The sequence below is a fragment of the Miscanthus floridulus genome, unplaced genomic scaffold (assembly GCF_019320115.1).
Source record: "Miscanthus floridulus cultivar M001 unplaced genomic scaffold, ASM1932011v1 fs_477_4, whole genome shotgun sequence".
Taxonomy (NCBI): domain Eukaryota; kingdom Viridiplantae; phylum Streptophyta; class Magnoliopsida; order Poales; family Poaceae; genus Miscanthus; species Miscanthus floridulus.
Genome location: NW_027096816.1, coordinates 44,542 through 57,596, shown reverse-complemented (window position 1 = coordinate 57,596; position 13,055 = coordinate 44,542). Strand labels below are relative to the sequence as shown.

The following is a 13,055-nucleotide window of genomic DNA, read 5'->3' as shown; positions in this document are numbered from 1 at the left end:
CCCCTCGGGCTCTCGACCACTCAGGTCAGGAGAATACTTCTCCTCTCGAGTTATTGCCCGGCCCCCACGATTATATAAGGGGAGACAAGCCTTCTTTTAGAACAATCGAATCCTCCTACCTTGAAACATTTCTCCCTGTAGAACCCTAGCTTGTGAACCCCTAGTTGTAAACCTTTGGAGCACTTGAATCGAGGAACACAAACTCAGCACGTCTCCACACTAGATGTAGGGCTCCGTCCCGAATCAGTATAGTTCTTTGTGTCTCAGGTGCCACCATTGACTCCCTTGAGCAGCGCGGCGCTAAATTTACTGGTCGGTCCACAAAACACTGACAGGTCTAATGGCGTAGACACAGGGTTGGGTCGGCGGTACACGTGTGGGTCGCGCGACCAACGACGATGCGCGCAGGGGAGCAAGCCAGTAGGGTCAGCGACCAATAGTGGCATCAGCAGGAGCAGGACATTGTTGTCATGGAGAAAAGCATGGGAAGGAACGAGGAAGAAGATAACTATTAGGGTCCACATGTCAGTGAGCTAAAGGGAGAGAAATGTAGAGGCGTAGTTTTGTCTATATGGACATGCCATGATGTCGTCATCGAGTACTGCAGCTGGGCCTAAGGCCTTTCCGAACATATACCATGGCATATTTCAAAGGGATAAAGAATTGTAATGGTAGGCTTTAGAATAGCTAAATAGTAATGATAATTTTCAAAAGTTGAATTGTAATGGTGTTGAGAAAGTAGGCAATTTCCAAATTAAACCAGAAATAAATCATAACAATCTCAGATACTAGTATAAGCATTGCTTGCATACTAGTTAAATTAAACAGCATAAAAACAAATACTAGTATGAGCATTGCTTGCATACTAGTTAAATTAAACAACATGAATAGATGTACTAGTATGAGCATTGCTCGCATACTAGTTAGATTAAACAGCATGAACAATGATATTGGATCACTGTGTGCCTTTCATCTGTAGAGAGAGACGACATTACTAGTGATGGAGACACTGTTGTTGATTGTGGTACCAAGTCATCCATGAGTGGTGGAGCAAGAGATCGGAGCAATTGACGACGAATATGCCAGGACGTAGCGCCGCTTGACTAGGATGACGACGACCCATCATGGAAGCTAGGAGCAGTCGCGCGAAGAGCGCTTCCCAAAAACCTTATTCGTCCTTTCCCGGTGCAGGATCACAAGGACGAGGGTTTCGGAGACCTGCTCTCCCGATCACCGGTGCACGTAGCCGCTCGGGATGGAGAGTGATGAGGACACGCCTATGATGTCCAATAAAATTGCCCAATCTTTCATGGTACTGATAATTGTTTTCGGGCAGAAGTTCTAGTCTTCTAAATATTTTATCTCTAATTAAAATATTCCGGAGTAAAATAATGTGTGCTCTTGTTCGATCAATGAAACCCAGAAATAACTAGCTTGTGCCGAAGGTACTCGCTGAAAACGTCCGTATCACTCACGTTCAAGCACAAGCACCAAATCTCAGATTCAAACTCAAAGCAATGATCCGATTGAATAAATAGCAGTAGTGCTCCTCAACGACACAGTAAATAATCTCCGTGTAATCAATCACAGCATTAAGAATAAGATAGGAGCAGCGACACAAAGCAATAGATGCAACAGCACAAACCACAAATTTGATATCCGGATGTCTCGGCAGCACCAAATATTTTCTTCTGATTAAAGAAACTGAAACGATAGCAATGCTAGATAGAGGGAACGTCTTACAATTAGATGCAATCCAAACCCTAGAAAATCCTTCCACCCATGGACATGACAGAACCACGGGCAGAAAACGAGGAACTCCAACATTCCAAGCGACGCACCCAGCTGGCAGCAGCTCGGTCAGGCACTCCACACAAATCCACGTGGATCCGTCAACACCCACTAGAGTTTCTTAAGTGACGGCTCAACGAAGAATAACTTCACGAATAAAATCCAATCTAAAACGTTACGAGGTTAACCATAGGCCATATATGTGCACGCAGGCTCACTACTGGAATCTCGTATTTTTTTGTGTGTGCAAAAACCCACGGAAAAATATAAATACCATCAGAAAAATATTTTTCTGACGGTGTACCCTTAGAAAAATACCCACAGAAATATAATAACAGAAAAATCGAATTTTTCTGTGGGTTCACCGTCAGAAACAATTTTTCTGTGGGTCTCACACGCACAGAAAAATTATGTTCGCCCAGATTAAAACTAATTTTTCTGTGTGTTAATCCACACAGAAAAAGAAATAAACGCATAGAAAAACACCCGTTTTTTTTCTGTCGGTCTAGGTAAACTCACAGAAAAATTTATTTCACCCAGATTAAAAATAATATTTCTGTGTAACCAGCCTCACATGAAAAAAGAGTTAAACACACAAAAAAAATTATTTTAAAATAGTAGCAACAGCATATTAAAATATATATTTTCCATACAGTAATTTATGTGCATGACCAACAAGGTTTCATTCAAATAATACACAAATCAGTAGTTTATCATGAATGAAGTCAACACTTATGTCAAAAATAGAATCAGTCTGATCTATCAGCACATATATCATATATACAGATATGATATCTGGTCATCTACATGTTCAACATGAATACTACAATGAATTCACAAATATGGATATCAAAAAAGAAACCAAACTATTTTTTCTTGTTCAACCAATTGTAAATTGCTTCACCTTGCACTCCATCTGATGAGGACATGCCTACTATGTCCAATAATATTGCCCAATCTTTCACGGTACAAATAGTTGTTTTTGGGCAAAAACCACTAGGGTTTTACGAGCGGCAGCTCAACAAGCTGCATAGATGAATTAAGTCCACGACCCCATAAAAATTTCTCCATGTCATCTTCCCAATCATAGTACTCAGCCGGAGATGAACGTCCATAAAGTTTTAGGACATGTTTAATATCTTTATTGGCAAGACTATAATCAGCCAATGAAAAAAAATCCATATGCACCATGAGCAACCCAGAAGCCGATACCAACTGATGAGGACACGCCTACTATGTCCAATAATATTGCCCAATCTTTCACGGTATAAATAGTTGTTTTTCGGCAAAAACCACTAGGGTTTCATGAGCGGCGGCTCGACGAGAAATAACTCCACGAATAAAATCCAATCTAAAACGTTACAAGGTCAACCATAGGCCATATATGTGCACGCAGGCTCACAGACTTTGACTCGACCACGACGCAACCAGAGTCTAACATGTGCGTGACTCAGCCCAACCCATATGAATTAAAATAAAGCTAATTAGTACTAATGCTGGCAAATATCTAAATATACATTAAAATATCCGGCCACAATACAAATCAAGTTGGTCCCTCGCGCATAGAGACAATCTGCACAGATATATCTTACCATGTTTCTTCCGAAAATTAATTCCTTCAAAAATTAGCTTACTTGGCAGGATGCTATCCTACACCTCCTTGACGTGATTCAGATCAATATAAAAAACACCGAGCTTCATAAAAGGCTGGTCTCTCATATTTTCCTTTTTGATAAATCAATTGAAGTAGAAATGTTTGACACATTGGAATTCTTCTTAAAAATACTAGTTGAATCTTTTTTTTTAAACCAAAAATACTAGTTGAATCTTGAGGAGCCAAGGGCTCATCATCCTCCCCTTTAAACAAAGCCGCCTTCGGCTTTGACACAATTCTAGCATCTTCCTTCATCTGATCATCATAAGCATCATTATCTTCAGACTTACATTGGGTAGCAACAAGCATGTTTTGTCCATTGCCCTTCACGTCAGCAATATGAGAATCGTCATGATACAAGACAGTCTCTTCCTCCAATATTTCCTTGGGTTAGCCATTATTAATTGAAACATCAGACAAGTCAATCTTAGCTGCAAATAGCATACCTTCTAGACCAACCAACTTGCCATTATCAGAAATAAAGAGAGAACCAAATTTGTTAGAAGCTTGTTCCGGAAACTTGCATGCAGATTCGGAATCAGAAGAATGCAAGATCTGATCATCTTCAAAAATACTAGTAGCTACTTTAGGGAGATGGCATGAATTCACAGGAACAATAATTTGAGAACCAACATTCACATCAGAGAGATTATACGGCAGCAGCGCAGCAGCGAAAAGAGGCAAAAACCCTAGCTCCGATTAGATACATTTTGGCATGGCCGGTAGGCTATTTATATAGGCCTGTCCAATCCAATCTCGTGTCGCGATCATGATCTAAACCGTATAGGACTCATATCTACAAACTTAGAGGCCAAGTAACCTAAAACCAAAACTGCAAAAAAGGCTAGCCGAATTTTGGTAGACCATTCACGCAGGAGCCGTGCGCCCGCGCCCTTCGCCCCACCCCGCGAGGTGAGACGAGCGGCGCATGTGGGCTTCCTTTTCTCCTCCTCACACTAGACTTGAGAAAAGTGAAGATGACTTCCATATTTAAGCATGGCTACCTCCACTTCCCCAAGCAAGGGAGGACTAAATGTTCCCATTCCTCCTCTCTTGCTCACATGAATGGGTCTATGAGATTTCTTCATGGGAAATTTTGAGTTTCTAATGGGTCAAGACTATTTATTACAACAATCCCCCACTAGATCTCAAATGCCCATTTAAAGATTGCATGTTATCGCTACTAGTACTGTTTGATATACTAGTGTTTCAGCAAAAACTATTAGTTGAACTTCCGCCTAGACCTTCAAATTACGCCCATCCACAACTTGAACAATGGACTACGGCTTGAATTCGCATGTTTTATGTGAACGAGTTTCACTTAAAGTCAAACTAGTATCTAGCTACCAGTAGCCTTCTCCGTATGTGGAGCATATAGGTCGTATTCCCTGGTCGCTTCAAGAACTTACTAGAGATCACCCAAGTCCCATAGACTGCGACGTTATACAATCAGGCTCAACAAATATGCTTTTCAAGGATACTTTGTAGGACAGCACCTTCACTTGTTAAAGAGAACAGAACACATTAAGGCATTCACCAACCTGCCTTATAGCGCCTCATAGCTATGAGAGTATTACATCTTCACTTTGAGAGGGTTATAGGTTACTTTCCTCAGTTTACTGATAGCCTGTTCTTCCCATGTCCTTGGTCACGGGATCTCCAATCAAAAAGGTTGGGTTACTACTACTGTAAACTCAGATGGGTCTCATACCCATCTCACTGGATGCATTTTCTATCACATTTCATGATAGTCCTTTTGTAAAGGGATCTGTCAGGTTTTTGTCTGTTTGAACATAAGCCACAGCTATTACTCCGGAGTTTCTCAATTTTCTAACAGACTTCAAGCGGCTTTTAACGTGTCTTGTTGACTTTGCATTATCCTTAGCATTGTACACCTTAGTAATCACCATTTGGTTATTATAGTTCATAATGATAGCCGATATTTGTTTTTCAACCACCGCCAAGTCCAACAAGAGCTCACACAGCCATTTTGCCTCTGCAAAAGCTGTATCCAAAGCAGTAAGTTTTGCCTCCATGGTTGACACTAAGCCACCTCGAAGAGTAAAAACATACCCAGTTGTGGTGTAGATCTTATCAATATCACATATCCAGTTTGAGTCACTATATACTTCAAGCATAGCTTGGCTACCCCCACTTCCCCAAGCAAGGTAGGACGTTCCCATCCCCCTCTCTTGCTCCTATGAACGTGCCTTCGAGATTTCTTCATAGTAATTTCTAAATTTTTATTGGACCAAACCCATTTATTCCTTAAAATGGTACAAATCCAAATATTACAAAACAATATTACACCAGAGCCTCTACAGATAGCATCATCGACGGGGAGCCGTAAATTTTTCTCAAACCAGCGATTGTTGCCTAAGCGCCAATCGTCACATCCGTCTCGCCGGGTGCGCGCACTGGGGCAGATCCGTCCCCTCCGGCAGTGACCGTCACATCCGTGTCGCCGGGTTTGCGCACTGGGGCAGAGCCGTCCCCTCCGGCAGTGGCGAGGGTTATGAGGCCCTTCTCCCGGCACGCCCGGATGGCGCCGTCGTACATGTCCTCCATGGTGTACTTGAAAGTGAAGCCATGGTCTAGGAGCTTCTTGGACGACATGCGCACTGGCTGGAGGTCGTCCTCGATCCCAGGGAAGCTCTGCGGGATGTCGTACTCGGGGTACCTATCCCTGAGCAGGGCGGCGAGGCCGTGTATGGTGGCGTCGTGCGAGGAGCAGACGTAGCGTCCGCAGGCGGCCGGGTGCTCGAAGAGGAAGATATGGGCGTCGCAGAGGTCGTCGAGGTGGACGAACTGCACCTGCTTCAGGATCGAGTAGTGGGCCTCGTTCCCCGTGACGAGCGCCAGCGCGGTGATCATGCTCGGCGGCATGCCCGCGCTGAAGAAAGGGCCGACCACGAGCGTCGGGATGATGGTGATGAGGTGCAGGCCGTGCTCCGCCGCGTACGCCAGTGCCGCCTTCTCCGCCAGGGTTTTAGACACGAAGTACATCTGCCGGGTGGACACAACACAAAACGCGCTGTCAGCGCGGTCGCCATATATATATGGGCCATGCATGGCCGACGAGCGACGAAGTTCAGTTGAATTGGGCGGCCGCCGGCCGCTGGGCAGAGAAGTCGTTACGTACGTACCCATCCGGTCATCTTGACGCGACGGCAGAAATCGACGTCGGTCCAGCTGTCCTCGTCGTAGACGGGCTTCCGCCGCTCCTCGACGTTGACCGTCCCGGCGGAGGAAGTGAAGACGATGCGGCGCACGGTGCCGGCCACCTTGCAGGCTCGCAGGATGCTTACCATCCCTTCCACCGTCGGCTTGATTACCTCATTCTGCAATGGAAACCATATGTATGTATGTACATATGTGCAGGTGCATGCAATGACGAACGTTGACTTGTGCAGCCAGAGCCAGAAAACTGACCGTACCTCAGGATCTTTGGACTCGAAGTCCATGGGCGTGGCGACGTGGAAGACGCCGGTGCAGCCTCTGATGGCGTCGTCGAAGCTGCCTTCCACCGCCAGGTCGGCTTTCCATAGGGACAGGCGCTCCGTTGCTCCGGGAAGGTCCAGCAACGGCTTCGCCTTCTCAACGTTCGCTGGAGGACACGACACGACACGACACGGAGCGAATCAAAGTTTGGCTGCTGCTACGGATGGAATTGGACGCACTGCGACGTCGATGCAGGACACGAGACAATGCAACTCACTGGGATCGCGCACCGTCGCCCGGACGGTGTAGCCGGCCTGGAGGAGCTTCATGACGAGCCAGGAGCCGACGAAGCCCGACGCCCCCGTCACCACTACCGGCCCTTTCGCGCTCGCGCCTCCGTTCACCGCCTCCCGCGTTGCCGCCGCCGCCTCCGCCATTTCGGTTTTTTCTCTGAGCTCTTGCAGGACTGAGAGCTGACTTAGCTTGCTTCTTGAGCTGCTCCTCCAGTAGCCCCGTCTGATGACGATTTATAATGCCGTAACAACATTGTTAAGGTTGTCATATATAGGTGGCGGTGCGGCACCGGCACCTGCGCCGATGACGACCGCACTGACAACACGTACGTTTTGTGTTCTGTGTCCTCCGGTTTTTTTTTTTTTTTCTGTGGGTGGGGGGGTGAGGGGGGAGAACAGCGCATCCTCCGTCCAAACACCGCACGCTGCACCTACCTCAGTGTCTGTGGGCGTTTGGACACAGCGGTTCCTCCGCTCAACACCACACGCTGCACCTACCTGCAGATCTGGGCCGTACATTTCGTTCCTTCCTCGTGCAGATCATGCTGCGAACATGCTAGCAAAGGCTTAAATCGTGTCTGCCTACTAGGTAGGGACCGATCTCCACTGCAGCAGATCGATGAAACCCTTTTTTTAGATCGATCAGCGTAACTTGGCAGGTGCTGTGCCTTTTCAGTCTGCATTCAGTAGTGTAAACAAAGGCAGCTATTTATTACATGGATGTTCCCGTAGTGAAAAGAAGAACCAAAAGAAGAGAAGTAGACAGGAATGAACAGAAAAGGTCAACAACAAAGATTGCAGTTCCTCCTGTGCTAGATTTCTAGAAGTTCACGTTGTGAGCGTGCTTCATTATTTATTTTTTGAAAGCATTTGATGCAGCCTTTTCACAGGAGGCAGGTGCGGGACGGGGATCGAACCCCGCCGGCCGGCTCCTCCCTTCACCACTGGGCCACATGCTCATCCGCGAGCGAGCGTGCTTTGTTACCGAATACACGTGTACTCACACTTTAATTTCCTCTCATAAGTTCCAAACAGTATACAGGATTGCCCGCTCCTTGCCGTTGCTTTGATCCTGCGGTTTGATTAGCAGTGCCCACCAATCCCTGATGTTTCCCCATCTCATTACCGCCCCTTGTTCACTACTCCATTCCTCCATAGTCCTTTAATTTGGCATAGCTGCAGTTCACAACCGTATGCAGATGTGATTCTTGTCTGCAGTGGCACAATTTGCATATTGTTATTTGCCTGTCCTCCTCGCTTGATGATTCTGTCTTCTGTCAATAATTTGGATTACAACAGTAGCAGCAGATAAACCTGGTGGGCCGTCCACAGGAGCATCTATCGTTGTTGTGGAATTCATATTTTTGCTGTGGCTTGCAGTTGGGAGGGCTTCTATTCGAACTAGTGGCAGTGACTATGATATGCGAACGCAAAAATTGTACCCTTTGTATTCTAAAAATATCATTAGGGATGAAAACGATCGATAGGAGGCCAAATCACTTTCATTTTTACATTTTTTCTCGAAAACAAAATCGATATGATATTGTCGGAGACGAATACAACACCGATATTCCTATAATTTCGAAAATGAGAGTAGCCAATCGGAAAATACATCGATAATGATCGGAATCCATAAGAGCAATATCCTAAAAAATGATAAACACACCAAACCGTAGAACATGAGAAGAGCCATAAAACTCAACCTATCTCACATGACAATAGTAATAAATAAAGCCATAATTGACAAGACCACAAACTAAAACCATAGTTCACACCATCTTAGATCTCAAACAAGCTAAACCCCATATTTCGTTCGTGTTCGTGGTGACTGTCTAGGGTTAGGTAGGGTGGTGCAGTACGTGATTGGCTGATTGCCTTATTGTTCCTATACGGATGAAATACTTGCCCTATAGTTCCTTTCCACAAAAATATTTGCCTTATGTGCTTGCGTGTGCAGATGGGATACTTAGATATGGGCCAACTGGACCTAAAGTATATGAATTACATAGTCTATAAATAAATTAGGATTCAAGACCTTTGAATTGGTAACTGCTGACGGTAAATTATCGGCTAAATACGACAATCTTCGAAAACGGTTGGACGAGGACAAAATCATTTTCGCTTTCGTTTCCGATTATTTTTATCGTTATCATTTTCGTTTTTTGTTACCGCTACCATTTTCATATAGGCCTAGAAATCAGAAAAAAAACTCAAAAACTATTTCCAAAAATTTAAAATTATCATTTTCGTTGTCATCCCTGAATATCATGTATATTAGCATAAACATGGGTCTGCTATCCTTCATGTGTCTGAATTTTTTATTTTTTGAGACGATCGATCTCAGCCGTTGGATCTTGATCCAATGCCCTAGCTGAACCGTGCCTGTTCATCTTCTTCCTCATGTCATCATTCTTCCAGCCCGCCTCCCGCCTCTCGCTGTTTACACCAAAATTTGGCAATTACTCTAGATAAGAAGAAATCAACTGATGGTGTCAAAAGCAAGAAAATCTCCTAATTAAAAAGATATTTGCGAGCCTGAAAAATATTCTTTAATATATTTGGAGATGTATTTAGAAATGCTTGACGTCTGAGAGCTCTTCACCGGCCAGGAAATGTTGTTTAATATATTTAGGAGAAGCATTACTGTCCAGGAGCTTATCACGTGAATAGAAAAGATAGACAAGCATGCACGTGATGAAGCAAAAAGGAAGTTGTATTCGTACTGGACTCAATTGGCATGACGAAGTGAATTAGGAATATTATATTCCATTTGCTTAACAAGCAACGACATGCACGTATCCAATTCATCAGCAAGGACTCCATGCGAAGGAAATTAGAGTCAATGTATCTTAATATTTATTTTTTATATATTTATTATTAGACAAGTTTGTACGGATCATTGGCGTAGTTTGACCAGGAGTCATTAGCCTAGGGTATAAATATGAGGGGCTCTTGCGTTTTTACCATTGTTTTGTATCGAAATTGTGATTTTGCCCCTATTTTTTTAACTTTGTAAATTTACCCCTATGATTTCAAAACGAAGAACCAGTTTGCCCTTGCTCCGTCATCCACCCATAACGGTGTTAAACTTTGTACAAAAGGATATGAATGCTCATACGATTTTGTCCCTGTTTGTTATACCTAATTGTGATTTTACCCTGATTTAGAATTAGACTTTTTTATTGTATGCTGATAATTGATTAAAAGGAATCCGACGAGTGCAGGAAGGCGAGGCCGCGCGCCGCGCCCGTGGCGATCTTGAGCCTCCGGCTCCACGACAGCGCCTCCAAGTTTCCACCCCCTCCTCACACAGACATTTTCAGTTTTTGACTCCCAGCAAGTCAGACTGCAGGACGCTCAATCTCATACAGGGTGCCATGTGGCGTCGCCATTGCCAAAACTTGTAATTTAATCTGACCATGAACAGCATGCATGACTTGTACAAGCGACTTGCTCAAACTAGTCAAACTTGGGCGCCTATGTATCCAAAAGTCAAATGCGATTCTAGAAGGCAAAGGTCAGACAAAATCCATGCATGCATTTTCAAACTATGTTAGGCAGGTGATCAGTGACCGGGAACACACTCCCCAGAAGTAAAACCATACTCTACCATTGCAGTTCGTCAATCGTATAGAAGTAAACTGAGTGGACCGGCAGGTTTATTGCCAATCAGAATCTGCTGAAAAGTAGAATGTCAAACTGATATTGTTGGCGGTGGCAGGCTGCTTACTTCTGAAGAGATGGTTTTCCAGGCTGGCTTTGGACATGAACTCGTACACCAGGAGCAGCTCCCTGTCCTCGCCGCAGTAGCCAAGCAGCCTCACCAGGTTGGGATGCGACAGTCTACCCAGGAAGTTGACCTCCCACTTCACTTGCCAACACAAGGAACGGACATGTAGAACTGATTAGCTGAACCACAAATTTCATCAGGATTCTAAAGAAAAGACGCGATTTCATCAAACAAAACGAAAGAAGGGGGGAGATTTTTCCATGTTTTAGAAGCACACAAACACTGATGGAATGGAACGAACATCCAGACGAAGAAATGGTGCAGAATCGATCAAGAGGCGATCGATGGATGGGATGGGATGGATCACCTGCCACTCCTGCAGGCCCTGGACGCTCTCCGGGTTAAGCTTCTTGACGGCGACGATGACCCCGGCGTTGCTCTTGGCCGGGTTGAGCGTGCGCTCGTCGACCCAGCCCTTGTAGACCCGGCCGAAGCCGCCCTCCCCGAGCACCATCTCCAGCTTGAACCCGCGCGGCTATCTCGCACCTTGACGCCCCTCCCGTGCCCAGAAGAACCAGAGGTGGGGGAGAAGAACCAGAGGCGGGTGCCACGAGCCACGCCGAGAAGAGACCCACCGGGAGCCGCAGACGGATGCCGCGGAGACCCGCTGCCAGGCGCCGCCGGGAGCCGCGTACAGGCACCGGAGCCGCCCGCTCTGCCCGCCCCTACGCCCCGGCCCGCTCCGTGTCCACGTCGCCAGGCGCCGCCGGCAGCCGCGCCCAGGCACCCCCGCCACCCGCCCTGATGCCGCGACGCCCGCCCCCGCGTCCCGGGCCGTTCCGCGCCCACCGCAACGCCTGCCTTGTCGCGCCCGCCGGCCATGCCGCGACGCCCGCCCAGCGGCACCCGCCGCGCCGCGAGCTCGCACGGCCGCAGCGCCCACCCAGCCGCCCCCCATCGCGGCCGCCGCACCCACCACAGTGCCCGCCTTGCCGTGCCCGCTGTGCCACGAGCCCGCCGGCCGTGCCTCCCCCGTTGATGTCGCGCGCCCTGCCCAATAGGCACCAATGGACACGGTGCGGGCGGGATAACTGTGATAAGGGCATTTCAGTCATTTCGCATCTGATTTTATGTATTTTATTTTTTTAATTGTTTAATCAGCCTCTAAATAACGGACATCCAAACCAGGGGCAAACTGCTCCTTCGTTTCAAAATAACAGAGGTAAAATCACAAAGTTGAAAAAATAAGGGTAAAATCACAATTGAACTTCTGGACAGGAGCAAAAACACCGTTTTCCCTAAATATAAACCCCGACCATTGTATCAAGGACATCAATCACAATCAATACAAACCGGCTTCTAGCCAAAAACCTTAGGAGTAGTAGTAGAATAGAATCTCGGCAAGTCCTTTGGTAAGCATGGCTGCATCGATACCGATCTCCGGTTTGCTGTAAGTACCATCACGACTAGTGTTTTTATCTCGTTAGGCTGCATCGATACCGATCTCTAGCGTGGTTTAAGCTCTGGTTAGTTATCGATTTGTCTCTAGATTGAGTAAGGTTGCATCGATACCGACCTCTTGCCTAGTTTAGATATCAAATCACTAGTTATCGAATCTGTTAAGGATTAGTAAGGATTCCTTACTGTTTTTAGTAGATTCACCGATTATCGATCTTGTTATCTTTAGTATCTTTACTAATTTTAGCAACATCACCAATTTACCTGATAAAGATTGAGACAGATCAGCATCTTATCGTACCAATCTATCGTCTTTTGTGCTATACCACGATCAAATCTTAATTTGATGGTAAATTCTGCTAGATCATCTGTTTTATCTCAATCTTGGTCAAACATAATACGCGTTCAAGGCTTATTTGGCTATAGGCAGGATTATTGGCTAGTAAATTCTAATCTATTATACGTTAGCTTAGAATTCATTAGTTAATGGATCCGTTTATGGCTAGATATGACCTTGTCCGTTTGCTATGCTTCCCATCAGCTATATAGCCGATGGCCTATGCCTTCACTTATAGTATGTTTTCATGATTATGTTGAAGTATAAATAGATCTAATCGACTCATTAAGCTTTAGTTTGTTATGTTTACCAACCGCTGCATCAATATTGAACTATTTGGTAGTGATAATA

General features: G+C 45.6%; 1 protein-coding gene and 1 pseudogene across 1 annotated transcript; both read right to left on the bottom strand.

Moving 5' to 3' along the window:
• Nucleotides 1-5,589: 5,589 nt before the first annotated feature.
• LOC136531932 (dihydroflavonol 4-reductase-like) lies at nt 5,590-7,417 on the bottom strand. The gene is made up of 4 exons (XM_066524589.1): nt 7,164-7,417; nt 6,883-7,052; nt 6,592-6,786; nt 5,590-6,451 (listed from the first exon to the last, which is right to left on the bottom strand). The coding sequence occupies exons 1-4, from the start codon at nt 7,321-7,323 to the stop codon at nt 5,822-5,824; spliced, it is 1,155 nt and encodes a 384-aa protein (XP_066380686.1). The 5' UTR covers nt 7,324-7,417; the 3' UTR covers nt 5,590-5,821.
• A 2,890-nt stretch (nt 7,418-10,307) lies between these two features.
• On the bottom strand, nt 10,308-11,423 carry LOC136531931 (probable serine/threonine-protein kinase PBL4; annotated as a pseudogene).
• Nucleotides 11,424-13,055: the final 1,632 nt, after the last annotated feature.

Excerpts from the sequence above, each read along its gene's own strand:
- LOC136531932 (XM_066524589.1), bottom strand. The coding sequence starts at position 7,323 with ATGGCGGAGGCGGCGGCGGCAACGCGGGAGGCGGTGAACGGAGGCGCG. Across the intron at positions 7,053-7,163 it reads GGCGACGGTGCGCGATCCCA|CGAACGTTGAGAAGGCGAAG; the intron begins GTGAGTTGCATT and ends CGTGTCCTCCAG. Across the intron at positions 6,452-6,591 it reads GCGTCAAGATGACCGGATGG|ATGTACTTCGTGTCTAAAAC; the intron begins GTACGTACGTAA and ends TCCACCCGGCAG.